This window comes from Nipponia nippon, unplaced genomic scaffold, assembly GCF_047370975.1.
Source record: "Nipponia nippon isolate SJK-2023a ecotype South Korea unplaced genomic scaffold, ASM4737097v1 scaffold_25, whole genome shotgun sequence".
NCBI classification, from domain to species: domain Eukaryota; kingdom Metazoa; phylum Chordata; class Aves; order Pelecaniformes; family Threskiornithidae; genus Nipponia; species Nipponia nippon.
In genome coordinates, this window is record NW_028262342.1 from 5,152,505 (window position 1) to 5,178,804 (window position 26,300).

At 56.8% G+C, this 26,300-nt stretch overlaps 3 protein-coding genes across 9 annotated transcripts; 2 read left to right on the top strand and 1 right to left on the bottom strand.

Annotated features, from left to right (window-relative positions):
- Window positions 1-1,163: 1,163 nt before the first annotated feature.
- Window positions 1,164-25,501, bottom strand: RHEX (regulator of hemoglobinization and erythroid cell expansion). Of its 7 annotated transcripts, none has more exons than XM_087762341.1 (7): window positions 7,523-7,667; window positions 6,795-6,971; window positions 5,729-5,830; window positions 5,004-5,092; window positions 4,034-4,141; window positions 3,596-3,657; window positions 1,164-3,241 (listed from the first exon to the last, which is right to left on the bottom strand). In XM_087762341.1, the coding sequence occupies exons 3-7, from the start codon at window positions 5,743-5,745 to the stop codon at window positions 3,035-3,037; spliced, it is 483 nt and encodes a 160-aa protein (XP_087618467.1). In that variant the 5' UTR covers window positions 5,746-5,830; window positions 6,795-6,971; window positions 7,523-7,667; the 3' UTR covers window positions 1,164-3,034. The 7 variants fall into 7 exon arrangements, with proteins under 7 accessions (XP_087618467.1, XP_087618473.1, XP_087618469.1 ...); XM_087762347.1 differs by having other exon boundaries at window positions 3,596-3,692; XM_087762343.1 differs by having other exon boundaries at window positions 5,729-5,896.
- Window positions 11,565-15,890, top strand: CTSE (cathepsin E). Its single transcript, XM_087762054.1, has 9 exons — window positions 11,565-11,623; window positions 12,236-12,392; window positions 13,152-13,269; window positions 14,222-14,340; window positions 14,436-14,635; window positions 14,900-15,022; window positions 15,116-15,257; window positions 15,365-15,463; window positions 15,645-15,890. The coding sequence occupies exons 1-9, from the start codon at window positions 11,565-11,567 to the stop codon at window positions 15,858-15,860; spliced, it is 1,233 nt and encodes a 410-aa protein (XP_087618180.1). The 3' UTR covers window positions 15,861-15,890.
- Window positions 19,724-23,596, top strand: RAB7B (RAB7B, member RAS oncogene family). Its single transcript, XM_009465580.2, has 6 exons — window positions 19,724-19,883; window positions 20,967-21,028; window positions 21,179-21,305; window positions 21,588-21,803; window positions 22,205-22,330; window positions 22,823-23,596. Exons 1-6 carry the CDS (start codon window positions 19,872-19,874, stop codon window positions 22,901-22,903), a joined length of 624 nt encoding a protein of 207 aa, XP_009463855.2. The 5' UTR covers window positions 19,724-19,871; the 3' UTR covers window positions 22,904-23,596.
- Window positions 25,502-26,300: the final 799 nt, after the last annotated feature.

The window sequence follows — 26,300 nt, forward strand, 5'->3', positions numbered from 1 at the left end:
AGCACAAACATTGTCACTGCAGAGGTGTCTCTCCCCACCTGGTAGCATCTCATTTTGCAGAAAGCTGGGTGCTTAACCCAGAAAGCATCACTGTCCATCTTGTCCTTGTGTGCTTGCACTGCATCTGCTGTGTGCATCGGGGAAGATGGACAGAGCCCCATCAGCCGTTGCCTGACCACAGCATCCACCTCCCTCATATGCTAGGAAGCCTCTCGCTGCCTGGCTGCTCTCCTCCAGGAACGTCTCACAACCCGGGGGTTGCTGCGCCAGCGTGTCTTCCTGGAGGGACTCGAGCTGTGGGTGTTTAACAGTTGCCAGCAAAGCAGCCTGAGCACAGCAGGAGGCAAGGTGGCTACATCTGCTCGAGAGCTCCCTGAAAACAAGTTACTCATCTCCCATCCTTAGGGCTTTGCTGGCAGAGTAGCAAACGCGGATACAGCTTTCCCAGGCCCTGGGGCACAGCACTCTCCCCGCTGCGCGGCGTGGCAGTACCCTCTGCTGACAGGCAGCTCTGGAGCCAGACCCCTGCCCACCTCCCCGGGGACAGGGACGGGGCTGCAGCAAAAGCCATGGGGCAGGAACGTCCCCTCGCTTTGTGCACAGCTGTCCTGCTACCACACAGTGGCATCGCACTGCGCTGATGCAAGCACCCCAAACGCAGCCCTGACACCAAAGAGCTGCTTGGAGGAACCCTGGCCCGGCTCCAGCTTGCCCAGGCAGCTCCTGCCTCCCTCCGTGCCCCAGCACTTTCCATCAGGTTTACTCGCAGTCCCCAGCCGCTGTGCAGGGCTGCTCCACGCTGTTCAACAGCTGCTGCATCCCATTAAAGAGCTGCTCTCAAATTGCTGCTGCTTTTGTCTTATTTCGCAGAGATCAGAGTGCTGAAACCACCCGGGGCTCGGAGATGGCTTCAGGGCACTGGGGAGCAGAGAGAAGGGGCGGCCGTGGATGAGCCACGGCCTTGCAGTCCCAGCCTGGCCCCTGCCCTTCTTCCTGCGAGCTGTGGGTCTCCCAGAAGCTGTTTTGTTTCAGAAGAAAGCATGAGCGAGGCAGGCAAGAGCATCCATTTGCTCTGGGAGTCGAGCTCAAAAGCTGCTGATGGAGGACGTATGAGTGCCCCAGAGAGCAAGGTACCAAACTCCCAGCAAGCAGGGTGTGTTATTCTCTCTATTATTACAGGCTAAATCTCAAAAAATAAGACATTAAGAGTATTTTGAAATCTTAAATTATTTTCACCTTTTAATCACCAAGCATTTGAATCAGTTTTTCCAGAAACTCCCACTAGCTGGTTTTGACCTCATCTCCAGTTCCATAAACCCAACTCCCCCAGCCTTTAGCAAAGTTTCCCAGAGATTGTTTGGTTTTTTGAACATTTTCCTTCACGTGCCCTTCAAATTGGGCCAGATCTGCACCATAAGGTCATAAAACCAACCTCAGAGTCCTCCCCGGGATCAATACCAAATCAATCGTCTCGCAACCTTTCATTAAAGCACATCGCTGCTGAGCCAATTTGAAATGCACTTGGGGCAGCTCCATCCCTGACACAGGGGGGCTGTACCAGGAGGCAGCAGCTCCATCAGCCTAACAGAGCTCCCAGCTATTGCACGGTTCCTCTTCCCCAGCACTTTGAAAGTTTATTTCTTGAAGAATCATAGGTAACAAAATGCAGAGCGATGGGAGGGAACCGGTCCCCATTTGCAGCAGCGATTTGCTGTGGCAGAGCAAGGACGGCGAGCCCCGGCCACCGGCAGGGCACCGGCTCTCCGAGACCTCGGGAGCATGAAGGTGACCTGGCAAATGCAATCACCGGCAAGCAGGGGCAGCAGCACCTCTGAGAAGATAACCGCCTTCCCAGCACATTCAGTTCTCAATCCCAAGCTTATCTCTGCAAGCTGGAGAGCCCCCAACTCAGTTTTGTCAGAGAAAATTGCAGTGCTGTACTCCAAGTCCCCTGGGAATTAAACCAATACTTCAGGAAAATGTGAAAGGTGGTGGCAGACCACAGCGGGGGCAGGGGCACACAGACCCCCCCTCCAGCTCTGCTGGGTGCAGGCACCGCTGGGCTGGGGAGAGGCCGACTCCTGCACCCAGGGCATTTGGTGTAGGGACAAAGCAGCAAAAGCAAAAGGTGGGAGACAGGGAATATCATCCCTCCCCGTAAGACACAGAGGGATTTGACTTGCCTACACTCACATGGAGACCTGTGGTCCAGTCCTGCACCCCTCACAGCCCAGAGGGACCGGCAGCCAGCCCAGATACTCCAGCTGAGGAGGGGGGATATAAATCCCTGGGAAGCCCTGGGCCATTTGCCAGCTGGGCTGATGGCTATGGCTCTCAGCTGGGCAAGGGAACTCCCTGGCAGGGCCACCCTCCTCCCCCCGGCCCTGGCATCCCCCCGATGCGTGGCCAGGGTTCAAGCCGCCCGCGCGGCCACCCCAGCCCCAGCGACAGCTCTGAAGGCGACGGGGACTTGGAAACATTTTGAGCATCAGAGGAAAAAGGGTGCAGGGGAGGGCGATGAATCAGGGCTTGTTGGGCAGCAAGGGCAAAGCCAGTGGAGGAACTGTATTTAAAAGGGTTTTATGACAGCGATCAGCAAAGAAAGCATGATTCAGAGGAGATGCCAGCCAGTTCGGGTGGGTATTTTTGAAGACCACGGCATTTCCCTCCCCGAACTACATCCCATTTGGAGGGGCAGGGGGGGATGTTTCATTTGCTTTCATGAAATGAGAAAAAGGGCCATCACACAAACTGGAGAGCACGTTTCAGCCTGGGTAGGAGGAACGTTTCCCTGCACCAACCCACGCTCAGCAGCCTTCAGGAACAGTGATGCATTTAAGTAAAATACCAAGTGAATTGTATCGACGGGTTAGAGTGTTACAAGGAATAAAAGCCAGCAGGCGTCAGCCCGTGCCAGGCACTGACCGAGGCGAGGGGAAGGGGAAGCCCTGGTTGTGCGGCTGCCAGGGGCTTTGGGCATCTCCCCGTCCCCGTGGCGTTCTGACCCCAAACCCCGCCAGCAGCATCCCGGGAGTCACAGCTTCACCTCGGTGTACTCGATGGACTTGGATGTCACGGGGCTGGAGCAGGGCCAGAAATCCACTTTCCTCTTCTTTGGGTCCACGTTGATGTAGTCCGCCCCAGTCTTCATGTTCTCGTAGTCCGTGACCGAGCCTGACCCACGGCCTTTCCCTGGGAAGACCAGGGACGTGTAATTGAGGTTTTCTTTTGCGAGAGGGCCCTGCAGAAGCAAACACGAATGCCAGGTCAGGCACCAGCGTTCACCCGGGGTGGCTTTGCCCTTGAACGCACACAAAGGCGTGCAGCCATTCAAGGTGCCTGGCTCGTGCCCAGGGATCTCCCTGGCCCCCTGGGATGCTGCCCTCTAAATGGGGATCGTTGCGTACGGCAGGTGACAGACATCACCCCAGCCCCAGCCTCACTGCCGGTATTTCAATACGATTCGATGCATTCGCCCCCCCGTTGCTACTCCGTGGGTCTCGAGCTGGGCAGGAGCCGTGTGGACACAGCGCCGGCACCTCCGCTGCCGCGGCTGTGGTTGCTTTTGGCAAAGGCTCTCTGCCCACAGCCATACCTGCGAGCAGGAAGGGCTGCTGTCTGAGTCCTCCGAGGTCTCCGAAGACGTGTCGCTGCTCCCTTAAAAACAGGAAACATTACCACCTCCATCACTACTTGGGGGGTTAAAGGAAAAAAAAAATCAGGGAGAAAAAGCAAATGCGCTCGAAAGTGAAAACTGAAAATCCAAAAAGCATCAGTGTGATCCCTCCCCTCTTCATCCCCCTGCCCTTGGGGAACCGTGCAGGGAAAGCCCAGAGGAGGCAGGAGGCCACTGGAATTGCGAGCGGCTGTTGCGCCTGCCCTTCGCCCGGCCGCTTGCTCCCTCTTCCACCCCAAGGCCAGCAGTGAGGGTCTTCACGGCTGGTTAAGGAAGAAAGTATTGCACAAATGCAATACCATACATTTATTTTCATGAGCCAGGACAAAACCCCATTGCTGTAGGATCCCCCTTTACCTGCGTAGGTCGGTCTTTGCACCCCTTCCCCTCCGGCTGAAGAGGTCGGAGGCTGTTGGGGCTGTGCTGCAGGGCTGCTGCTCGCCTGCTTGCCGCAGGAATGGCTGGCTGCAACCGAGAGGCGAGTTAGCTCCTCGCTCCCGCCCGAGACGCCGGCTGTGTCCGATGCTCCCCACGCACCGTGCCCCACGGACCCCACCCGCTCCGCGAGCCCCAGCACTGCCCCACGGCAAAGCCAGTTCAGCGCAAGCTGCTGGCACGGCAGTAATTATTATTATGTACTGGAGCGGGCAAATATCTATCAATTCAATTACTGAGATGATTAAGTGCGTGCCCTGTTCTCCTGTGATGAAAGACTCCAGTGTTAAATCACAGCATCAAGGCCTCTTCCCATGCAAGTTCAAAATTAGTTTGACCCACGGGGCCGAGCAGAGCTTGCTTATGTACAAACGTGGGCAGCAGTTTTGCATGAAAGATTTTCCTGCTGGAAATCGTAGCTTCATCTGAATTAATTTTGCAAATTGATTCTGATGGTATTTTTCCACCACTTTACTAACAAGAGCAATAAAAGAAAATGGTTTTGATACTGCCCATACCGCTGATAGCTGCTCGCACAGCGGCTGTCCGGGCAGCCTCCCCCGGCCGCAGCCTGGCCCCCCGGCACAGCACAGTGATGCTGATGGATAATCCCTGTCCTGACTCATTCCCATTCCTGTTCCTGGCCCACCCGGGGGTCCGGAGGGTCCCTGGGGGGGGCCCGGCTCCCGCGCTTACCCCGCACGGGCTCCGCAGCAGTGCCGGTCGCTTCCCAGAGCGGGAGCGAGATCCAGACCCAGAGCAAGGACTCGGTTGTGCTTTACAAACCGGGGGATGTTGAAGCCTTGGGCAAATGACTTTCAGTCTCTGAACTGGACGATTGTGAGCAAGAATGAGGAACACAACAGGTACAACCGACAAGACAGTAAATTACCTATTTTCCGACTCAGCATGATGTAAAGTGTCAGCAAGAGGAGAGCGTATAGGACCAAGGTGACAGCTGAGGTGGCAACAAGCACCCACCTGAACAAGAGAAAAATATTTTGTCTAAATGAAAGCAATAAGCACATTATTTTAGATCTTTCACGTACTGCTTGGCCGCCATTGCTTCAAAGCATGTTTTAGACCAAGTTTGCTGCTACAGTTTTTGGTTTTGCTTTTTGTCTTTAAGGGGATGTGCCCAAAAATCTGAGGCTTCATTTTCAAAAATGACTAGTGCTCCTTGCACTTCATTTTTGGGTGCCCGTCTTAAGAAGGGTTTTCGAAAGCCTCATTGCCAGCGGGAGGGTGCGCAGCGCTTGCTGGAAGAGAAAAGTTATGAATGTGGCTCCTGCCAAAAGCCCAAGCCCTTTCTGAGACTCGCGCCTGTGTCTGCCAGACGCGGCCATCCAGTGACAAGGCGTAATTGTCCCCAGCGCAGCAAGAAGCAGGCGCGGTGGCACCAGTGACGGGGGCTGCGGCATCCCCGCGCTCTGCCGCTGCTCCTGGCCCCGCGGCACAGCATCCCCGCAGCCAGAGCCCGGCCAAGCGAGGATGGGGAGACCGAGCAGAGAGGTGCCCCGTAGCAGCAGTTGTCCTTCCATCTTAGAGCATCTCCCTCGCTGCAGGAGGGCTGCAAAGGCCTACACCTGCGGCTGAGCCCCGGGGTGTTGTACTCACCACTCGCAAGTGCTCATCCTCCCCGCGAGGCGTCTCGGTGGTCAGTGTGATGCCCGGCGGAGCGCTGGAGGTCTTGTCAGGGACAGAGAGAGGCAGCTAGCCCTGGTGGCAATGAACCAAAACGGTCCCATTGAGCTTCATGCTGCTCCACGTCAACTGAAGATCAGGCTCGCCAATTGAAAGCAGTGGTCTGACATTACAAACGTAAAATAAAGGTACCCAGCCTTCCCTCTGCGCGAGGCTCATACTGTACGTGTGATTCCTTCTCGTACGCACCCCTCGCACAGCCACAGACTCCCCCTGCCACTATCATTGAGCTTAATGGCTTTATACGCTGCCGCCTCGGTCATAGCTGATACTTGACTGGAGCTTCTGGGCTCCACCGCGGTGCTGATAATAACAAGAACCAAAATTTATTCTTCTTGCGTTAATCCACTCTTGCCTTTTTTTTTTTTTAATCCACAAAAAATATTTGATAACTATAATCTAGAAAAAAAAACACATAGAAGAAAGTAACCAAAAGAAGACCCCCGGTTTGGTGCCAGGCTCTTGCATCGGTCAAGATCCAGCCAGAAAGGCTGGGGGCCCTTCAACACCTCTGTATTTGAAACACCTTGGATTTAATTTTAGGCGAGTGCTGAAATCCTGTTGAAGTTAAGGGGACTTAAAGCAAATAATTAGAAAACACCTATGCCTCAACTGGACCCCTCGGCTTGGGACTTTTGGCCATAATATTCAAGAGATTTATAATAAAGGACGGCAATCAGGGGCATTAATTTTGTGAGCTTTCACTTGCAAAAAGGCACTTTAAATTTTCACTCAATGCCTACATACTTACTGTTTATAAATGGCTAACATAGGGAGGTTATCTTCAACTAAAGCTCTGATACGATGATTAAAGGAGACATAATACTATGATTGACAGACAGACAGATTGATAGTTAGAGCAAAGGCATTATCCATCCCATGGATCAGATTCTATAATTTCCTCTATGACCGTTTCTAAGAGTAACTCATCAAAAGCTTTTCCGATAGTCTCACCAATCTCCTGTGAAATTCCACTTACCCAAACAGTGGGCAACTGCCAAGCTAAAGGTCCATTTCTTGCTGGAATTTTCCCCCTCCCTTATTGAACTGATCTGTCCCCAAATATCCTTCTCAAATGGCTGCCATTCTCAAATGGCGCGTTTCCTAGTGTGGGGCAGGAGCCGCTGCTGCAGCAGATAACGATCTGAAAAATGAGCTGTTCAAAAGGAAATTGCAAAATAAGACCCAAATCCAAATATCAGTAGCAGGCAGCTTCTTTGCTGAGATGGGGTATGGCGAGATTGAAGAGACGATAAGCATATGCATATTGAAATATCTATTTTGAAGATAACAGCTAGCAAGACACTGGCAGCGCATGTACTTTTTTGGTGTAGCAGGTAACTTGCTGTGAGCTCCCTCCCTCCAGCCCCCAGCATATTAACCCTTTCTCAGGCAAGATGCCCTGTTGAACTCAAGGCTTGTAAAGGGCTCCTACACGGCTGGTTACCGAGCAGCGAATTCAAGATGTCTGCGCTCAATCTAAAGGTAAGCAAAATCACGAGAATGCCTCAAATTATGTTAATCCCACTTCAGTCAGGCCTTGCTGCCCCAAGCTCAGGCCAAAGCTCAGGCTGGCAGCGACGCACGCCTGCAGGCATCCCTTGGCCGCGGGCACCATCGCAGCTCTCATCCTGATGTACGACCCCTCTGCTTTCCGAGGCATCGCCTGCAAAGGCCGGTGGAGTGCAATATCCAGTAGCGTTTTACCTGGGGGACCAGAGCCTTCCACACCTTCCCTTTCCCGCAGGACTGGGGCAGCCAGGGCCTTGGAGGGAGCAGGAATTAAGGACGTTTCGGCAGCATTTTCGGTGGCCGTGCAGCCGCAGGGGTCCAGCAGTGCAGAAGCGCTTGCCGGCTCGGTGCCGGATGCGGTCTCGCTCTACCCCAATGGTGGTGGCAGGAACGAGCCCACGCGAGGTTCCATGACGCTTCCCCTCTGTCAACGGGCTCATTTAAATATATTTGGGTGTTTCTCTGCTGTTCTACGGCCGCTTCTGCTCTGGGGCTGGGGACACCGTATCCCCTGGGCAGTTCTCCCTCTTGCTCCGTCTTCCAGCAGCTTTGTGCTAAAATGCAGCTGAGCTTCGGTGGAGCAGAGCAGTCCCCGAGGGCAGAGAGCTCTGCCCAGCAGCAGTGGGGCTGGCTCAGCCCCGAGCAATTCAGCTGCCACCCAAAAAGTGCTCTGGGTGCTTCCAAATAGAAGTCTTCTTTAGGGGTAAAACATTTTCAATCATAAGGGACATGGTCCCAGAGCCTGGCATGGCTTGGTGTCTGCTGGGGGGTGAATGGGTCTCCACCTGCCCATTTTCCAGAAAAAAATTCTGGTCAGTAGTAACTCGTGGTATCACTTAATAAAAGCGGGGTGAAAACAGCAGACTGGCGGACCCACTCTTGTCGGTTCGCAGCAGATTTGGGGAGCGCTGGGCCACTGCTCCATAGGAACTGATTTTGCAGCCCGCACACTGAGACAGTGTTTTGGTGCTGGAGATGCCCTGCAGCAGCCAGATCCCTCTCGTGCTGCTGCCCTGGCAGGAGATGGGCAGGGAGCAAGGGACCCCCCTTCTTGCGGGGTCTCTGACTCCTGGGGATGGTGCCCAAACATCTCCATCACCCCTGTGCTCCCATAGCAATCCTCTCCTGGGGAAATAACACCCTAGCATCTCACTGAATCCCCCCGGACTTTCGAAAGGCAGAGATGGGCTCCTGAGAAACTCTACCTACCCTCAGCTGCCAGGCGCTGTCGGGGTTCACCCCCAGGAGCTGCACCACGAGTTGGGGTCCCCTGCCAGTCCCTGCCATGGGTCAGTCGCTGCCCGCGTTTCCCCGCCAGCCCCTGGGACCGCGGGGACCGCGCCGTCCATCAGCTCCCTCGCAGGGGGTTTTAGTCCTGCTTTACCCACAGCTTCTGTGCCACAGGTTAATAGTTAACTGAAGCTTGCTTGTTTATATTTATTTTTTAAAAAGTGTTTGCTATTGCAGGGTTTCACTCTTTCAAGTGCTCAGTGATGTATAAACAGATCAACAGGTGGAAGAAGTATTTGATAAACAGAAAAAAGGCTTTTCAGAAAATGCTACTTGAGTGCGATTTCAATCAGTCAGAGCTAATCGTAGAAGTGGCTAAACTAAAGGAAATATAAAAAAAGAACACAGATAACATATTTTTAGCCTGAAAGCAGGCTTCTTAAAATGAGCAAAGCACTGTACGCTGAGCCGGCAAGAAGCGTGTTTTCCGCACAAGGTGCATAACCTATTTCTGATGTATCTGAGGGCACGCATGTAAAGCTGGATGGGGTAAGACACGCTTCACGACAGCTACTGCCTGGAAGCAATAAGGACTATATATAGGCCATATATTACTTACAAGACCTGGGAAGTGCCAGTAGCTGGCAGTCACATTTCATTACATTTCTACTGAACGTAAGTGCTTTTTCTACTGTTTTATTAACAAGATGGAGTCAAAGGCCCCCAGTTTTATGAATAATTCTGCATGTTTTGCTCTGTCATGCTGGTTTCTCTCCACCACATCGGGAGGTGCCGTGAAGGCAGCGCCGGCGCAGGCAGACGGGCAGCGGCAGGCAGGGACGGGCAGCAGCAGGCAGGGATGGGCAGCGGCATGGCTGACCCCTGCCAAGGTGAGGGGCACCCTGTATTGCACATGGTGCCTGTGCAGTGTATTTCAAACACTAAGAAAGAGTTGAAAGTGCATATGAAGCAAAGCCTTTTCTCCCAATTTTCTGGACAAATATGGCCGAGCCTTGCACTGGCTCCCAAAAGAAAGAGAAAAAAAAGCATTTCATTAGACTTGAAATAAGCTATTGTTTGCCTTTAAGAGTTTGGGTTTTAAAATTACTTTTAAAATAACTAAATAAAAGTAGAAATAGATTTGCTTAACTTCAGACATTTCTAAATGAAAGGTTTGGCCTCTGTATTTCTTTAATCTTCATATTTTAACATTGAATGTACTGTCACGAGTTTGCAGATTATTATGATCCAATTGGGGATCTTTTCCACTAAATAAACTATTTCGCTTTAAGTATTTGGCTTGTCTGTGCTACAGCTCACACTCACGTTTATCTCAGAAGCCCAACAACCCTTCAGGCTGGATTTTCTTACAGGATTTTCGGGTTATAAACCATGTCCGTAACATTCGACTTGCTGCTTTCAGCTGATCTGCCACTTGCTGCAATTGGTTTTGTTTTAGAAAGGGTTTATTTTTTTTCAAAATCCCTTCTATGATTCGGACGAGAAGGGAGGCTGGTACATTAAACTGCACCTTAAAAGGGAAATAGATAATAACTTTGTATAAAAGCTACTCAGTAAAAAATACTACAGCCACCAACCTGGGCATGGGGAAACGCAGGGAATTTGCACTTGACTTGGAAAAAACGGCTGCATCTGCCATCAGCGTCGACTCTGCCATGCCCCGTGCCTCCATGCTCACGCTGAAGAAGCCTTTGATGAGATTTTTTTAAGCTTAAGCTCCCTGCGAAGCCACGGAGAGGAGGAGCCCGGCAGCAGCTCCCAGGGATGGGGAGATGAGACCCCCCTAACAGGAGGCACCCGTCAGCTCTTTCTCAGGCCGTTCCCCATTAGCCCATTAGGGGTTTCAGGTGGCCATGCTGGGCTCACGGCCTCGCCAGTACCTGCGCCTCACAGACAAGGACTTTAATTTCCCAAGGCGAGGACTTTAGTTAGATAAAATGGACTAACCAGAATAAATGGAAAACTGATCAGCACAGTGCTAAACCCCATTAATTACATGACCGGTGCTCACTGGGTAAAACACCTCCCTTTGTGGCACCCATGACCAGTTACTATAGTGCCATAAACAGGGAAAAACCCACCAGGACGACACAGCACCATCACAAGCCTTCAGCCACGTGTCAGAGATGGTGGCAGCAAGGAAACCCTCGCCTCCCCCCACTCGCCTCCCCTCCCTATCTGAAGGCTTTATTTGTTCATTAGCATTTTTTATTTGCATTCAGAGAGGCTTAATGAGACGGCCATCCGGTGTCAAACAAAAATCAGCCACTGGGGAAGAGCCCATTAGTGGCTGTAAGGCAACATGTAACTGTCTCCCATGCAAAGCGCTTCTTCTCGACCATGCTTTGATGACCCTGACTGCTATTTAAAAGGGAAAGTTGCAGATTCCTGGGCAGTTCATCACTGCTGATTAGTCTTTGCCTTTTAAAGTTTGTTCAGCAGCTGCCCCACGCTACGAACGCATCCCTTTCCTGCGGCCCCCCCACAGCCGCGGTGTGGGGCACCCCATGGCCATGGGCAGGTCCCCGGGGGCAGCTGTGGGGCAAAGGAAAGGGGAAACGCTCCCCCGGAGCATTTGGGGGGTGCCACCAGCTCAGCTGGGCCCTGTGTTTCCAGCGGATAAGGTGCTGGCGCCGGGATGGAGACTCCATTCTGCTCCTGCTGCGGGACCTTTGCTGCCCCCAAAAGCAGCCGACACAACCCCCTGCCCAGCGCCCGGCAGGTCCCCATGCACTATCCTGCTCCGCTGCCGCCAGCCCCTCGCCCACAAAACCAAACTTGACCCCGGTGCACTCGCTCTGCCGCGCCTGGGATGTGGCCAGTGATTCATTTCCATTTCAAGCCCCATGTTGACATTGAAAGGTGCGTTATCACGGGCGCTGGTACGCCGGGGTGAGGGTGTACCTGTTGGTATAAGAACAACGCTGCGGCACTGCCCGTACCTGCAGATCCCGGCCGAGGCCAGCGCTGCTGCCAAGCCGCTGACATGAAACGCCTCCTCCTCCTCACCATGCTCTGCCTCTCCCTGGCCAGCAGCTTGAAAAGGTAAGGGGGTCCCCAGGGTGCACCCCAGCTCCCTGGGGTCTCGGAAGGGCTTCGCTCCCAGCGTCCTGCCAGCGCCGAGCATGGCAGTGACCGTGCAGAGCTGAGCTCCCCCGGCATGGACAGCCTGTGGCTGCACGGAAGCATGGGGACGACACGGGGCTTTGCTGGTTTGCTCCCATCAGACCGTCAGCTCCGTGGCCATCTCCATCGCTCCGGGCAGACCCCATCAGCAGCAGTGGGCTGCAGCAGGGTCTGCAGCGTGAGCTGCCGGCTGCAGCCAAGGGCTGTGCAAACAGACGGGGCAGAAAATGCCGGCATGACGTCCCCTCTCCAGCCTGAGGGTCCTTTTCCATCAGTCATGTTGAGCTCCTGCCTGACCCATTGCTGCAAGCAGGCCTGTGCTGGGGCGTGCGGGCTCTCCTGCCAGCTTTGCCCTTGATTTGCTGCCTCCTAAAGCAGATCAAGTCCCCCGTTTTGCTGTGCCTCGGCTAGAAAGCAGGCTCTGGACCTGCATCCTGGTGGCACTGGGACCCTCAGGGTGGACGTGGGGGCTGCACGATATCCGCAGCATCCGTGGCCCCGGGCGAGTGACCGGGGCCTTTGCTCCCCCAGGGTGACCCTGACGCGGCACCGCTCCCTGCGGAAGTCACTGCGGGACCGTGGGCAGCTCTCCCACTTCTGGAAAGCCCACAAGCTCGACATGGTACAGTACAGCGAGGACTGCACTGCCTTCACGCAGGCCAACGAGCCTCTCATCAACTACCTGGACGTAAGCGTGGTGGCACCGAGGGCTGAGGGGCACTGAGTCCCAGCAGCATGCCGCAGACACCCCAAAAGCACATTAGTTTGCATGAGCGGTCCCCAATGCCCAAATGCTTCCCATTAAGCGCACGCCTGCTGATGGGGCATGCCTGCAGCCAGTGCCCCAGCGTGCCAGGGCTAGCTGCCTGCCTGGTCCTTTGTTCCCAGGAATGTGACGATACGAGGGGACAAGGGACCACATTCATGGCAGGCACTGCCAGCCCTCTCCCTGCCTGCTGCACTCCCTGAGCCCGCGGTGCTCTCGGGCACACAGCGGGGAGACAGATTTCCTCCAAAACTAACATGTATCACAGGCATCGGAGAAGACCCCACCACAAAGCACCCAGAGCCAGAGGTGGAGGGTGCTCCCCAGGCTCTTCCCATTCCCCAGCAGCGTGAGGGTCCCGTCCCCAAAGCCCCAGCCTTGTCTGCATCCCGCTGATGAGGGTCCCGTCGGGGCCCAGCCTTCCCACTGAATCCAACAGAAAGAGGATGGCACCCGCACCCACCGTCCTGCCGTTTGTTCTCGCCTTGCCTTGTCGTTCCTTAAATATTTGGCTCCTTTATTTCACCTGACACGATGCGGCCATGACAGATCAAACATTGCCCCGGTGCCAGCCATCCCCTGCACTGAACCCCATCAGTTCTCTGCAGATGCCCCAGCACAGACTCCCCTTTGCCAGGATTTCTTGGTGTGCTGACAGCTAACAGCTCCGCTCTCTGCTAGATGGAGTATTTCGGGCAGATCTCCATCGGGACCCCTCCCCAGAACTTCACTGTGGTATTCGACACGGGCTCCTCCAACCTCTGGGTGCCGTCTGTCTACTGTGTCAGCAAAGCCTGCGGTGAGTAGGGGCTCCCCGACCGGCCGTCCCCCCTGGCCGGCTGCGGTGGGACCCCGGGTGACAGCCCCGGGGTGGCCCCAGAGAGGCTGTGGGGTCACGAGCGCACACAGCCCAGAGGCCTCGGGGGGCCCCCCCTGCCCAGCCGAGCCCTCCAAGGCACACACAGATAACAGAAACCGGGGGTGAGCGAGGGGAGCCTCGGCGGGTCTGTTTGCTCAGGCGCAGGCGGTGATCACACCACCAGCACCCAGCACCATCAGCCTGTGGGAGATATCGGACGTGCTCTTTAGTCCATTCTTATGGGAAAGCCTTTAAACAAACAAGCAAAGATGATAGCACATAATATAGCTTGTCAGCAAGGGGCTGGGTGGCAGGAACAAGGCAGGCACAGAGACCACGGCGTGGCTCTGGGCTGGCTGCCCGGGGGCTCGGCGGGTGACAAGCACCGGGCTTGTTCGGGCTCTCAGCAATAAGCCAGCCCCGTCGAGTCCAGCCCTGCTGCCCTGGGACGACACGGAGCATCTCCAAGCAGCCCCAGGGCTCATCACTGCTTCCAACAGAGCCCAAGGGAGGTCGGGGAAAATAGCTGGATACAGCAGTGTCCATGGGGCTGCTTCTGTCTGTGGGACGGGAACAGCAGTGCTGATTTTCAGGTCTCATAAAAACATTGCATGAGCTAATCCCACTCCCCTTAACAAACCTCACACCTTTCAGACAGATTGAAATGGGGGAAGTGTTATCCCTCCTCAAAACGCCAGCACGCCCTGTTGTCTCAGGAGCAGCTGTTTCCCTCGGCAGCATGCCGGTGACGCAGACATTTCGGCGATGCCACGTTGCCCCATAGCTTTGCTCCGAGGCCGGTCGCTGCCGCCAGCTGTGGTGAGGGCTTCAGGCATCCATGGCCGTGCAGATAAATGGCATTTCTGGTGATAGCTCCCATCTCCTTCCTCAGATGAGCACGCCAAGTTCCAGCCATCACAGTCCAGCACATACCAGGCGATAGGGACCCCCTTCTCCATCCAGTACGGCACTGGCAGTTTGACAGGGGTCATCGGATCTGACCAAGTAGTCGTGAGTCATCTCCGGTTTCTCCTGCTCTGGATAACGTGCCTGGGACTTGCCTACAGACTCAGCATCACCATCGAGCCTCCTCCTTCTCCCCGCAGGTCGAGGGCCTCACCGTGAACAACCAGCAGTTTGCAGAGAGCGTCAGCGAGCCAGGAAAAGCCTTCCTGGACGCTGAGTTTGATGGGATCCTGGGGCTGGCTTACCCCTCGCTGGCCGTGGATGGGATCACTCCTGTCTTTGACAACATGATGGCACAAAATCTGGTGGAGCTGCCCATGTTCTCTGTCTACATGAGCACGTACGGACATGGCTTTGCTCCAGACTGTTGCTCAGACTCAGGCATTGCTTTTGGGGGGTGGGGAGGGCTGCTAAAATAAGGATGTTTTACTGAGATAGTAGAGGAGTTTTTTGGTACCATGCCGAGCATCACGGACCTGAGGCCTTACAGGAATAAAGCGAATGACCCCAAGCATTTGGGGGAAGAGAGTGGGTATAAATCCACCCATTTAAAATGCAATGTAAAAGAGAGAAAATCCCTCACGTCTCCTCCTCCTCCCTCCAGGAACCCCGAATCCTCCCTGGGAGGAGAGCTGCTCTTTGGTGGCTTTGACCCCTCTCGCTTCATGGGGACCCTGAACTGGGTGCCAGTCACCCAGCAAGGGTACTGGCAGATCCAGCTGGACAAGTGAGTGGTGCTGGGCAGGGAGGGAATTGTTGGGCTGGGGCGGGGGAGCAGGACAAGTCCCTCTTGGTCCTTCTCTCTTTCCTCCTCATCCAGCATCCAGATGGGTGGGACAGTGGTTTTCTGCATGAACGGCTGCCAGGCCATCGTGGACACCGGGACATCACTCATCACAGGTCCCACCAAGGATATAAAAGAATTGCAAGGCTATATCGGTGCCGTGCCTGTGGACAAAGAGGTGAGAGCGAGGGTGGGGAGAGGAGGGGGCAAAGCCCTGAGACCCCCACCCCACCAGGAGGGACCTCCCGTGGAGCTGCACCACCAAGCCGCCCGGCTGTTTTGCAGTATGCCGTGGAGTGCAGCAACCTCAACATAATGCCTGACGTGACCTTCACCATCAACGGGCTCCCCTACACGCTCAGTGCCCAAGCCTACACCCTCATGGTATGGCTGCAGCTCCGCCAGCACCACTGCCCCCCATTCCCATCTGCTGGGTTGGAAAAGTGGCTCTGGAGACAAGGGTGGCCCCGAGCCACCCCGGGAGCTGAGCCGTGTATCGCGGCAGGTGACGAGCCCCACTGCTTCGTGCACGGGACCTGCAGTCACCATTCCTGCAGGTTTCCGTGTGCACGAGGCTCTCGGGTTCATCCCCAGCTTTGCAATTCTCCTTCCCCAGGAGTACAGCGACGGCATGGCCTTCTGCACCAGCGGCTTCCAGGGGATGGACATCACCCCTCCCACTGGACCCCTCTGGATTTTGGGTGACGTTTTCATCCGTCAGTTTTACTCCGTCTTTGACCGTGGAAATAACAGGGTGGGGTTGGCCCCCGCCATCCATTAGGGCTGTGGCAACCCATGGGGCAGGAGGGGAACGGAGACACCAGGCTGCTGCCCTTGGGCAGGGCAGGGGATTTCACCGCTGCATCAGTGTCCCCAGGGGTGATGAAGACACCCGGGGACCACAGCTGAAGAGCCCAGCAGAAGTTTGGTCCACACCAGGAAGCCATTTCATAATGAATATAAAAGTGTCTTGAGCAGCTCTGTGATCTGCTTTGCAGATTCTCTTCTTTTAAAAATGGGTGAATAAAGCTTTAATAAAACAAAACCTGCCATGCTCGTGTTGTTATTGGCACAGCAGAACCCTGCAGATATCAGCTGGGATACACTGGAGTGTTAAATCCTCCTTCCCTGGCCCCTGCCCTCCTCCTCGGCGAGCTAAAAGCCTCGGTGCACCCACGGCACTGCCAGGGCTGCAGGCTCGGTGTTACCGGAGTCTCCCCGCTCTGGAGGGAGCCTTGGCGGTGCAGGAGATGCTGCTGCCCCTGGGCAGCATTGGATCTGAAATGCATTGGGCCTGAAATGCATGGATCAGTCTCCATGGTCCTTAGCTGGGATTTCCACACTGGCAGAAGAGGACACCTTGCCCACGTGGAGCAGAAAGTCCCAGGAGGTGGCTCTGGGCATCCCGGAGCTCCCCCCGAGCCTGAGGCGACCGCTGCGGGCAGGGGCTGGGGGAGCAGTGAATTCACCGGGAAAACGTGTCGTTTCAGCATGCTGATAAACAAGAAGGTGACTATGAGACTGGAGAGACCCTGGGGCTCTTTCTGTGCCACAAAACTCCTGGTGATTTCCAGTGAATTTTGCTTTGATCCCTGGGCCACTTGCAAAGGCGATGCCGTTGGGGAAGCAAGAGAGGGCAAACCAGCTGCCAGGCTCTGCAGGCAGCGGCGGCGGGGGCCGGGGGCTGCGGGGGGCTGCGGGGTGCTGCCAGCCATGGTGCTCCCCATGAATCACTGCAGCGCATGTGACTTGCTGACAGCGCAAGGGACGCGGGAGAAAGCACGAGCAATCATGGTTCATGCATGACGCATCCCGAGACGTGCATGGAAGGCAGTCAGAACGGGAAGCACAGAGAAGGGTTATTTTTATCTGTGCCTTTGCTCAGTTTTCCTGGCTGACACTGAAGCAAGGCCCTGCAGCAGGCTGGCATCGAGGCCGAGGTGCCGGGGTTCCCGTGGCCGGGGCCAGGCTTCATGGCTGCTGCATCTTTCCCAGACTGGAGCAGACCTTAGGGTTGGGTCTGAGAGCACTGGAAAATTCAGATCTGGTTGTACACTTTGTGGCTTAGCCTTGTCGTTTGCAATAAAAGAAAATATCTGCCTTACTCAGAAACACTGTTTGTGCCACTGACCAACATGTGGTTTCTGTAACCGGTTCCTGTATTGACTTCACCTCAGCTGTGCTTTCCCCAGGCACAGTGCAGATAAGGTGCAGGGGCAGCTGGACAAAGGTCTCCTCTCCCTCTTCCAGCTTAACTCTTAGCATGCCAAGGTGCTGCTGGGCACCAGCCCATCACCGCAGCCGTAGGCACTGGGGGAGCATCCAGCTTCCCCAGCATGACGAGGGACCACCTCCTGTCCCCGAACACTGGCCGGCAGTGAGACGTGGCCCAGCCTGGCCTCAACCAGGACAGCTCCGGTGCCATGTGCTCTTGAGATCCCAGAACATCCCACGCCCTCTTGGTGGGTCTCGGGGGGTCCTCTCCAGCCCTCCTCCCCACACACAGGGAATGACCAGGGGATGTTGCTCCTACAAACACTGAGCATCCCGATAGGGAGCAACCAGGCTCCCTCTGTCCCCTGGGGAGCAGAAGTGGCCGAACAGCCGCAGGGATCAGTTTAGTCACTTGGATGCCTTTTGCTTTCTTCCCCTTCCCTCACTCTCACTGCCCCACAAGCCTTGCCGCAGGGAACAGCCCGTCCTCTCCTTGTCCACACGAGCCTTTCCTCTGGACGTGGCAGTCCTCAGTCTGTGTTTCATCATCTCCTAGCTGCAAGATCTTCCTCATAGTCACAGGGCACAAAACCCACGCTTTTTTCCTCAAAATTGCTGACTTGGTGAGGCAATCAGGACAGGATTGTAGCTGTGCTTGCAGGAGCTGCTGAGCAACGTCTTGGCCATCACCTCCTCTACACCACCGCTCCCCCTGCCTTCATGTGGGGCAAAGCTCACACCAGGAGCAGTAAGGAGAGCAGAAGCTTTGGGAAAATCCCTTTTCTTGTGAAATCAAACAAAAGCCGGAGCCGGCACTCAGCCTGGGCTGGGTGCCCTGATGGGTACGGCCCCTCCTGCCCGAAAGCAGAAGTGGCTGCAGGCGTCGGCTGTAGCAACGCAACTGCAAACCCCGTCTCCACTGGCATGGAGAGGCATCGATCATCTGACTGGGTGAGCAATGTCCATCCCACCGGGCTTGGAGGGACACGTGGAGAGGAACGAGGACAGAAGTAGTCAGGGGGGAGGTCAGACAATGAAGTCTTGCTGCAAGGGCAAAGGTGAAGCAGCATGATTAAAATAGGCTGAAAACAGGGATTAGGAGAGACCTGCTCCGGGGAAACGTCAGCCTTTTACCCACCACCGGTGAGAACTGGCTCAGGTGCTTCTCCTGCCTCATCCCAGCTCCTCCCCGCGCTTGCCCCGTGGCAGGAAAAAACAGATTTTTCTGGCCAGACAGGTCCCAAAATTACACCTGGGAAGGAGGAGGAGGAGGGTTTGTCCTGCTGACTGCAGTGATCTTCCCCGAGATCCCATAAGGGATGTCTACAGCAAAAAAAATCTGCAAAAATGAGGGCAGCCAGTGTAAAAGCAAAAGCTGGTGGCCTCAGAGGGACCCTGTGTCCCAAGTCCCTCCGAGGCCACCGGCAGTTGTTGTTCAGGGTGAGGGAGCCAGGAGGGTTCACAGATGGGGGGGACACCCCGCTCCCAGTGCAAACCCCAAATCCCTTTGAATGCTTGGCAAAGGCTCAGGAGCTGCCCTTGCACGCTGGGGAGCACAGCTCTGCCTTTTCAGCCATGGCCAAGCGGGTTTTCCCATGCCAAAGAGCTGTGGCCACTGGCCTGATGCTTGGAGAGGTGGCCAGACTTCCTCGCTTGCTCCATGGTGGCAGCTGAGATCCCCAAAATCCCATTTGCCAGCTGAATACATCCTCCTCCAGGAGATGCTCTGGTTACTGGGGCTCCCATCCTGACATGGTGCCCTCCTTTTGCGGTGCCTGTGGGATGCTGGCATTGGCCATGGGTGCTGGGTGGGACCCCCTGAGGACTGGGGGTTGCAAGGATGCAGCACGGTGCACTGAGGGGCTGCAAACACTCCTGCTTCCCACCCTGCCCCTCTCCTCCTGCCTGCAAAAGGAGACGAAGCCACACAGAGCCCACAGCTCCCTCAAAGGGACCCCTGCCCATCTGCTCCCTCCTCTCTGCCGGACTGAGCCGCCAGCCCCACCTCACCTGCCACCGTCCCCCGCTGTCCCCAGCTCTCGAAGCCGCTTATCCCGTCCCATGCTATCGGAGCTGCCTGAGCAAAGTCCAGGGTGGCTCCTGTGGGCTCCAAGGATGCTACCAATAGCCCTGCCGGGACTTTGTTCTCAGGCCTAAATAATCCCTTGGCAGAAACGCAGATAAGGGGTCCTGGGGAGGTGGGTAAAAGGTACCGGGGGATCCTGAGCAAGAGAAGAGGCCAAAAGTCAATCCCAAACCCCAGCGGATGAGGGGACCTTGTTCTCTTTCCCCTGTCAGACTCTGAGCCAGGGAGCACCCGGCAGAGCCTCAGAGCTGCGGGAAACGCTGTGACACCACAGCACCCGCCCGCGGCTCCTCCGCCAGCTCCGGCAGGATCTCAGCCCCTCTCTGCTGATGTCACGGCGTGGGGCCCCGCAGCCGCCTTCCCCGGGCGGTGAGCAGGCGGGAATCAGCGCCGGGGCCGGCCGCCCTTTCCTGGATCCTCCTCTCTCGCCTCTTCCCTTCCCCGGGACGCTGGCTGGAACGGAGCCGAGAGCCTCGGACGCCCGGCAGACGGATGCCCCAGCAGGTGAGTGCGCTGCCCTCCGGCCCCTCCGGGGCTGCAGCCGAGACTGCAGCTGCTCGGGGGACCCCTGGAGCAACAGCCAGCAGGCAAAAAGGTTGGGAAACTCCATTTTGAGTTTAAAACCGCCTGGCCTCCGAGAAAGCTGTTCGGCACTGGCAAAAGGACTGGAAAGTTTGTGCATGCTGAGACACGAGGCTCTGCCTGTGCCAAGGATGCTGCCCACAGCAGGGCTGGGGTGGCAGAGGGGGTGCAGGAGAGCCTGGACCCCATGGCCAAGAGCCACCCTGGCAGGGGCAACGTGCCAAGGGGGAACGCCGCAGGGCTGGCCAACGCATCAGGGAAAAATACAGAGATGAGGCTGTCAGTAAGTGTTTCCATCTACGCCTTGGCCGGGGCCGTGCCTGACGCAGCCACATGGACGGGGCTGCGGAGACTGCCAGAGGATGCTTGTCCTCGCCTGGGGAGGGGGTTTGGTGGAGGTGCTCGGGGCTCCTGCCTCAGGATGGCCAGGCACAGAGCACATGGGGACACTAGGACATGTTGGGGAGGCAGCCTGCAGGGAGCTTTTCGGGGTGATCCTGGGCTGGGTGGCATCCCTGGGCTGTGCTTGTGGCACCCAGGAAAGTCCAGCCAGCTGTGGTCTTCTTTAATAAACGTAATTTTCCCCAGGACCCCTGGTGTGTGCCAGGTTTAGGGGAGGGACTGCACTTTAGAGGGAGAGGGAGAGGCAGAGAAGTTGCTCACAGCAGCTTTTAATGGTGGTTTGGTGCGGTGCAGCAGCGTGTCTGGACGTGCACCGGCACCTCAGGAGCCAGTGCCAGGCGGTGACGTGGGCTGGGCTCGGCACAGGGGTTTCTGCCCCCACCACCGCCGGGACGCGAGCGCAGCAGGGTGCTGGCACAGCACAGACACGGTGCTGGCAGCACGGTGCGGACACGGTGATGTCAGGGGCCCCAGGATGGCCGGGGTGGGAGCAGGGAGAGGCCATGGGGAGCAGCAGCTCCTCCCACACCTCCGCCAGTGCCGTGGGGCTTTCCGGGAGCCAGTCCCATCCCTGCAGCTGGGTGACCTCCTCTCGTCCCACAGGGCCTGTCCATGGATGCCAGCAAGAAGGTGGATCTGAAGATAATTATCATAGGAGCTCTAGGGTAAGGAGCGGCACCGGCGATGGGAGGGAAGCCCCACGTGTGCGCTGGACCAGGAGCCTGTGGATGCGCAGCCCCCGTCCTTGCTGTGACCAACCCCTGAGCCCAGCTTTGCAGTGCAAATCCTCACTTGTGTCCCTTCCCTCCCACCAGCGTGGGCAAAACCTCCCTCCTGCACCAGTACGTGCACAAAACGTTTTACGAAGACTACCGCACCACGCTGGGCGCCAGCATCCTGACCAAAGTCCTCGCGGTGGACAACACCCCCCTGAAACTGCAGGTGAGCAGGGCTGGGACTGCCCGCCCCAGTCCCGTGGGCACGTCTGTCCCACCATGTCCTGCTGTCCCCAAATGCCTACTGGTGTCACGAGGTGCGGGGCTGGATTTGCAGGGCCTGATTTCCAGCAGCCCTGAGCATCTGTGAACTATACTGAAATCCCCCATGAGTTTTGGGGGCTCAGCACTCCCTGAAGCTGGTTCCTTGAGCTTAACAGAGCACAGGGCTGCAAACACTCATGGCACTTGTGTCATGTGTCTGTACCCGTGCCCTTCTCTGCCCTAGATCTGGGACACAGGAGGACAGGAGCGATTCCGGTCCATGGTGTCAACCTTTTACAAAGGCTCGGACGGCTGCATGCTGGCCTTTGACGTGACGGACAGGGAGTCCTTTGAGTCCCTGGACAACTGGAGAGATGACTTCCTGGAGAAGGTCATTCCAAGGGAGCAAGGTTTCCCCATGGTCGTGCTGGGGAACAAAATAGACATCTGCGATCGGCAGGTAAGGGTTGAGGAGAGCGAGCGAGGTGTGTGGATTGGGATGCCTTAGTGCCCCAACAGCTTATGAGCGGTGATCCTTCGCCTGCAGAACCAGCCTTCTTCTGATGCTGACGTGAAAACGAGGGCTCCCGGGTGAGGAGCTGCTGGGCAGCCAGTGCTGCTGCCTCCCCCACGCCTCTTGGAGGGCATAAGCAGCGTCCCCCCACTGCCCATCGTGACAGAGATCATCCCCACTGAAGGCAGCAGGAATTAAGCATCTCAGAGAGCTGCCTGCACTGCCAGCGTCCTGCCCCCACCCAGCAGCGCCTGGATGGGCGAGGAGGGTCCCCTCTGCCAGCGCTGCAGCAGCTACGGGCAGCCCTGTGCAGAGCTGTGCCAGGGCTCCATCCCCCCTTCCCGCAGGTACCCAAGGAGACTGCCTCAGCCTGGTGCAAGGAGAAAGACATCCCTTATTTTGAAGTCAGCGCCAAGAACAACATCAATGTTGCAGAGGCTTTCGAGACCCTGGCGAAGCAGGCGTTAACAACGGTGAGCATCGCTCCCGCACCAGGCCTCTGCCCGCAGCAGGGATTCGGGTGGGAGCCGGACTCAGCTGCTCCCCGGTGCTGATCCGACAGACCCTCACAGCCCACCTTCTGACGCAGAATATCTGCTATTTATAACGTGTAGGAGAGGCCCAGGAAGAGAAATACATCAGTGTTTGTTTTCTTAAAATAGATCTAAAACAAGTTAGAAAAGACTAAGGATTGCTATTTCTCTGTGCCCATGGTGACGGGAACGGGGCAGGCAGCACTGCACAGCGTGCCAGCACTGTCCTCTAGCGGCCATCCCATGGGGACATTCGTGTCCCCACGCCAAGCAAGCGGGGTGGCCCCTCTCCTCGGCTGAGCCCGGCAGCTTTTCCCTGGATTTTGTCTTTAATCACAAATCGGGGTGAACCTGTGCTTCCCAATTCTTCGATCCACTCAGGCTGACTCTGAGCTAATGGCACTCACCCTTTCTCTTCTCTGTTTTTTCCAGTATAAAGGGATTTTTGAGAGTTATTTAACCGACTCCATCAAACTCACTCCCAACGACAAGCCCAAGAAGCGCTGCTGCTGACCCCGGGCTCGCTGCCGTGCCCCGGGTTGTCCTGTGCCAGCACGGCCCGGCCAAGCACCCCACGATGCCCAGGGCTGGAGCCCTGCCCGGGAGGTCCGCGCCCTCTGCCCGCCCCAGCCCGGCCGCAGAGGGTGGCCAAGCCAGGACGCAGGATGGCCACCGCTCAACACACCAGGGCCAGCTGGCTGCTCTCCTGGGGCTTGCTGCTTCCCACGTCTCTGAAGCTGCTCTCCCAAACCAGCAGCCTCCCAAATTGCCACTGCATCACAGTGGCCCCGTCCCCCTCAATCCGTTGCCATGTGGCACCCGAGCAGGTGATCCCCCTGCGGTGACAGTGCCAGGGAGCCAGGCAGTGCTCTTGATGCCTTGCCAGAGACCATGACCTTGGCCCCACGGGTGACCCTTTCCGGTGCGGGGACTGGTGGCCCCACGGTGCTCACGGTGCACATGGGCTGTCCTGGGGGAGGAGTGGGGCTGGTGGCCATGGCACAGGTCTGAGAGCAGCCAGGTCCCCTCCCAGGGTCAGCCACCGTGGATGTGACCATTCCGTGCCTCAGTGTCCCCTGCTCTCAGGCACACCCCCTGTCAAACACCTTCCACCCCCCGCCTCACTGGTGAGGATCCTCAGTAAAGCACTTTGTCAGGGATTCTTTTTTTAAAAAAAGGAAATTAAATATTTCACTTTTATTTATATATATGTGTCGCAAAATGCTCCTGTGGTCTGGCAGCAGGAGGATGGGGCAGGGGCTCCGGGCTCGTGCGCTGTCCCATGGGCCATGCTCCAGAGCCGGCAGCTCGGAGCCTGTGCCAGCTTCTCAGGGCAGGAGGACACATTTTGGGGCTGGATTTTTTTTCCAGTGTAAATTTTGGGTCAGAGGAGAGAGGAGGCGTCTGGGACATGGTGCAAAGTGGGTGTGCAGTGGTGGTGTGGGGGCCTGGCCAGGGCGGCTGTCAGCAGAGGGAGCCCGGTGGGAGCCGAGCCGAGCGACCGCTCCCCTTCTTGCACCCATCCTGCTCTGGCTCGGGCACCTTCGAGAAGCTGCATCCAGACACAGGCTGGGGCTGGCCAGAGAGGTGGCCATGGCCACCCTGTGCCACCTTCCCTGCAGCCTCGGGAGTCACATCCCTGGGGCTGCAGCACCCTGCTCGCTGCAGAGCCATAGGGCTGGATGGACCCAGGGAGACCCCCAGCCGGGCACCCTGCCCCGTGGCTGCCCGGGCAGGTCTCCACGGGACCTCCTGCCCTCTCGGCACCCTTCTCCAGACCCATCCACACTGACCCCAGTGGTCCCACAGAGCTTCCCGGGGCCATGGGGGCTCTGCCCCAGCATCACCCGGACCTTTCCATGAGCAACAACCCCATCGTGGCTGTTCCCCACCCAGGACCACCGAGCCGTGACACAAGCTGGGGATGGCACCCATCTGCGCTGGCGGCAGGGCATGGGGCCAGTGGGTGCAGGCGGGCAGGGCGAAACCTGAGCAAGGGCTCGGCGCGGGGGGCCGCAGGGCCGTGATTAGCCTGCCAGTCGCCAGAGAGGCATGTAGAGATATTCCACCCTCCTCCTTACGCAACACTCAGCCTGTTTATTTGGGCACCAGGCCGGGGAGAGGATTTGTCCCTCAATATTGGGAGCAGAGGGGCATTACTATTTCCTCCCCGAGCTCCGCACGCCCTTTCCCCCTGTATCCCCAAGGCAGCTGGACAACGGCACCTCCCCCGTGCCAACGGCACCTCCCCAGTGCCAGCTGGCACAGCCCCAGCCCCTGGCCAGGCTCCGCAGCCTGCCCAGAGCCCGCCTCGTGCCCGGCATTGCCTGTGGGATGCAGCCCCCTTCCCGGCACAGCCCCGGGCCGAGCATCAGCCAGCACGCTCAGCCAGGTCTGTTTGCACGACAGGTACTAAGCACCACCCGTGTCAACAGAGAGATTCTTTCTAATTACACCCTTTCTCCAGCAGCTCTCAGTGCTGGAGGTGGATGCAAACTTGATCCGTTTTATTCCAGCAAGCAGTAATTTGGAAACCGAGAGCTGAGCAGGTCAAACAAATGCACTCAGCGGAGCGGGTGCTCCCTCGGCCGGGGCTGGTGCATGCCCAGGGCTGCCACGGGTGCCAAAGCCCACGAGCAGCAGGAGCCGGAGCCAGGCGGGAGCTGCAGGTTTGGCTCAGGGTCCGCGTGCAGACTGGGCTGCCCCAGTGAGGCACGGCCAGGAGCATGTCGCAGCACCCAGTCGAGCTGGGGTCAGATCTTTGACTGCAGGCACAGCTCGCTCCAGAGCCCTTGTTCAGGCTCTGAGATGCTGGGCTCAAACAGGGGGATGAAGAATAGCAGGGCCCAAGCACTTTGTGTGGCCACGGAGCACCATTCCAGACACAGGAATCAAGACTGCGTAAGAGATCGCAACCCTGGGAGCTGGCAGGATCTCTAATGGCATCACCACCCTATAGAGAACGCGGCTAACGCACCTTGCAGATGTGCAGCACCGTGCCAGAGCCAACCACAGCCATCCAGCTTTTCTTCTCCCTCCATCCATCCTGGGTAGGAGCACTGGCGTGGTCCCGCTGGCTCGGCAGCTCTGGGACAGTCGGGATCACCCCGGGAATCCTCCCTCCAGGAAGACCGGGAGACTGAAGGGGGTGGCACGGCGCCAGGACGGATGCTGGCAGGAGCGGCCAGAGGTGCTAAACTGGTAATACTATCCCGCGACCGAAACATGATAAAGGACGGGAGGAGGTTTGTAACGCGTGGGATTAACAAGGTCAGCTCAAGATTTTCTCAGGGTGAAAATCAAAGGGAAAAATATTTGCCTTGTGTGACTCAGTGAGTTCCTGTGCAGCCAGCGGTACCAGCTCACCCCGGCGGAGGGCCTGGCCCATAGCGATAGTCAAGAAACCAAATCAACCTGAGCTCTCGCCCTCCTGCTGCCCTAGCCCACACTGTGGTATTTAATAAGTCAAAGATACTTTCCAGCCGCGGTGCTGGGGCTCTGCGCTTCACCCAGCTTGGCCAGCACAGCCAGGCTGCACCTCTGCCTTTACAGGTGTTCATTCACTGATCAAAGCTACACACAAAAATCAGTAATACCCCAGCCTGAGGATGCTGATCACCAAACAGAAACCATCCCTACCCTGTCAGCAGGTACAGAGGAGAGTGCTGCCCTCGGTATTTGCAGAATTAGTGCCTGACACTCACCCTAAATCCTTGACTCCCAGCTGCAGTTTGCTTCAGTGCTTCTGAGGTTTAATTACTCCTAACAGCTCTTCCACCCTCCGCCACCCCATGTGCTCTAAAAATACAGCGTGCGCTCCATTTTATCTCGTGTAACCAGACTGGTTGAGTTCTGACTGGTTCCAGGTGTGGGAGTCTGGTTAGAGCCTGTGGATTTGCATTGCAAACTG

Coding starts and splice junctions, on each gene's coding strand:
- RHEX (XM_087762346.1), bottom strand. Junction 4,142..5,003: donor CATGCTGAGTCGGAAAATAG/GTAATTTACTGT, acceptor TCTCGGTTGCAG/CCAGCCATTCCTGCGGCAAG. Junction 3,658..4,033: donor GCAAAGACCGACCTACGCAG/GTAAAGGGGGAT, acceptor CCTGTTTTTAAG/GGAGCAGCGACACGTCTTCG.
- CTSE (XM_087762054.1), top strand. CDS start 11,565: ATGAAACGCCTCCTCCTCCTCACCATGCTCTGCCTCTCCCTGGCCAGC. Junction 13,270..14,221: donor CTGTGTCAGCAAAGCCTGCG/GTGAGTAGGGGC, acceptor CTCCTTCCTCAG/ATGAGCACGCCAAGTTCCAG. Junction 15,023..15,115: donor TGGCAGATCCAGCTGGACAA/GTGAGTGGTGCT, acceptor CTCCTCATCCAG/CATCCAGATGGGTGGGACAG.
- RAB7B (XM_009465580.2), top strand. Junction 21,306..21,587: donor ACACCCCCCTGAAACTGCAG/GTGAGCAGGGCT, acceptor TCTCTGCCCTAG/ATCTGGGACACAGGAGGACA. Junction 21,804..22,204: donor TAGACATCTGCGATCGGCAG/GTAAGGGTTGAG, acceptor CCCTTCCCGCAG/GTACCCAAGGAGACTGCCTC.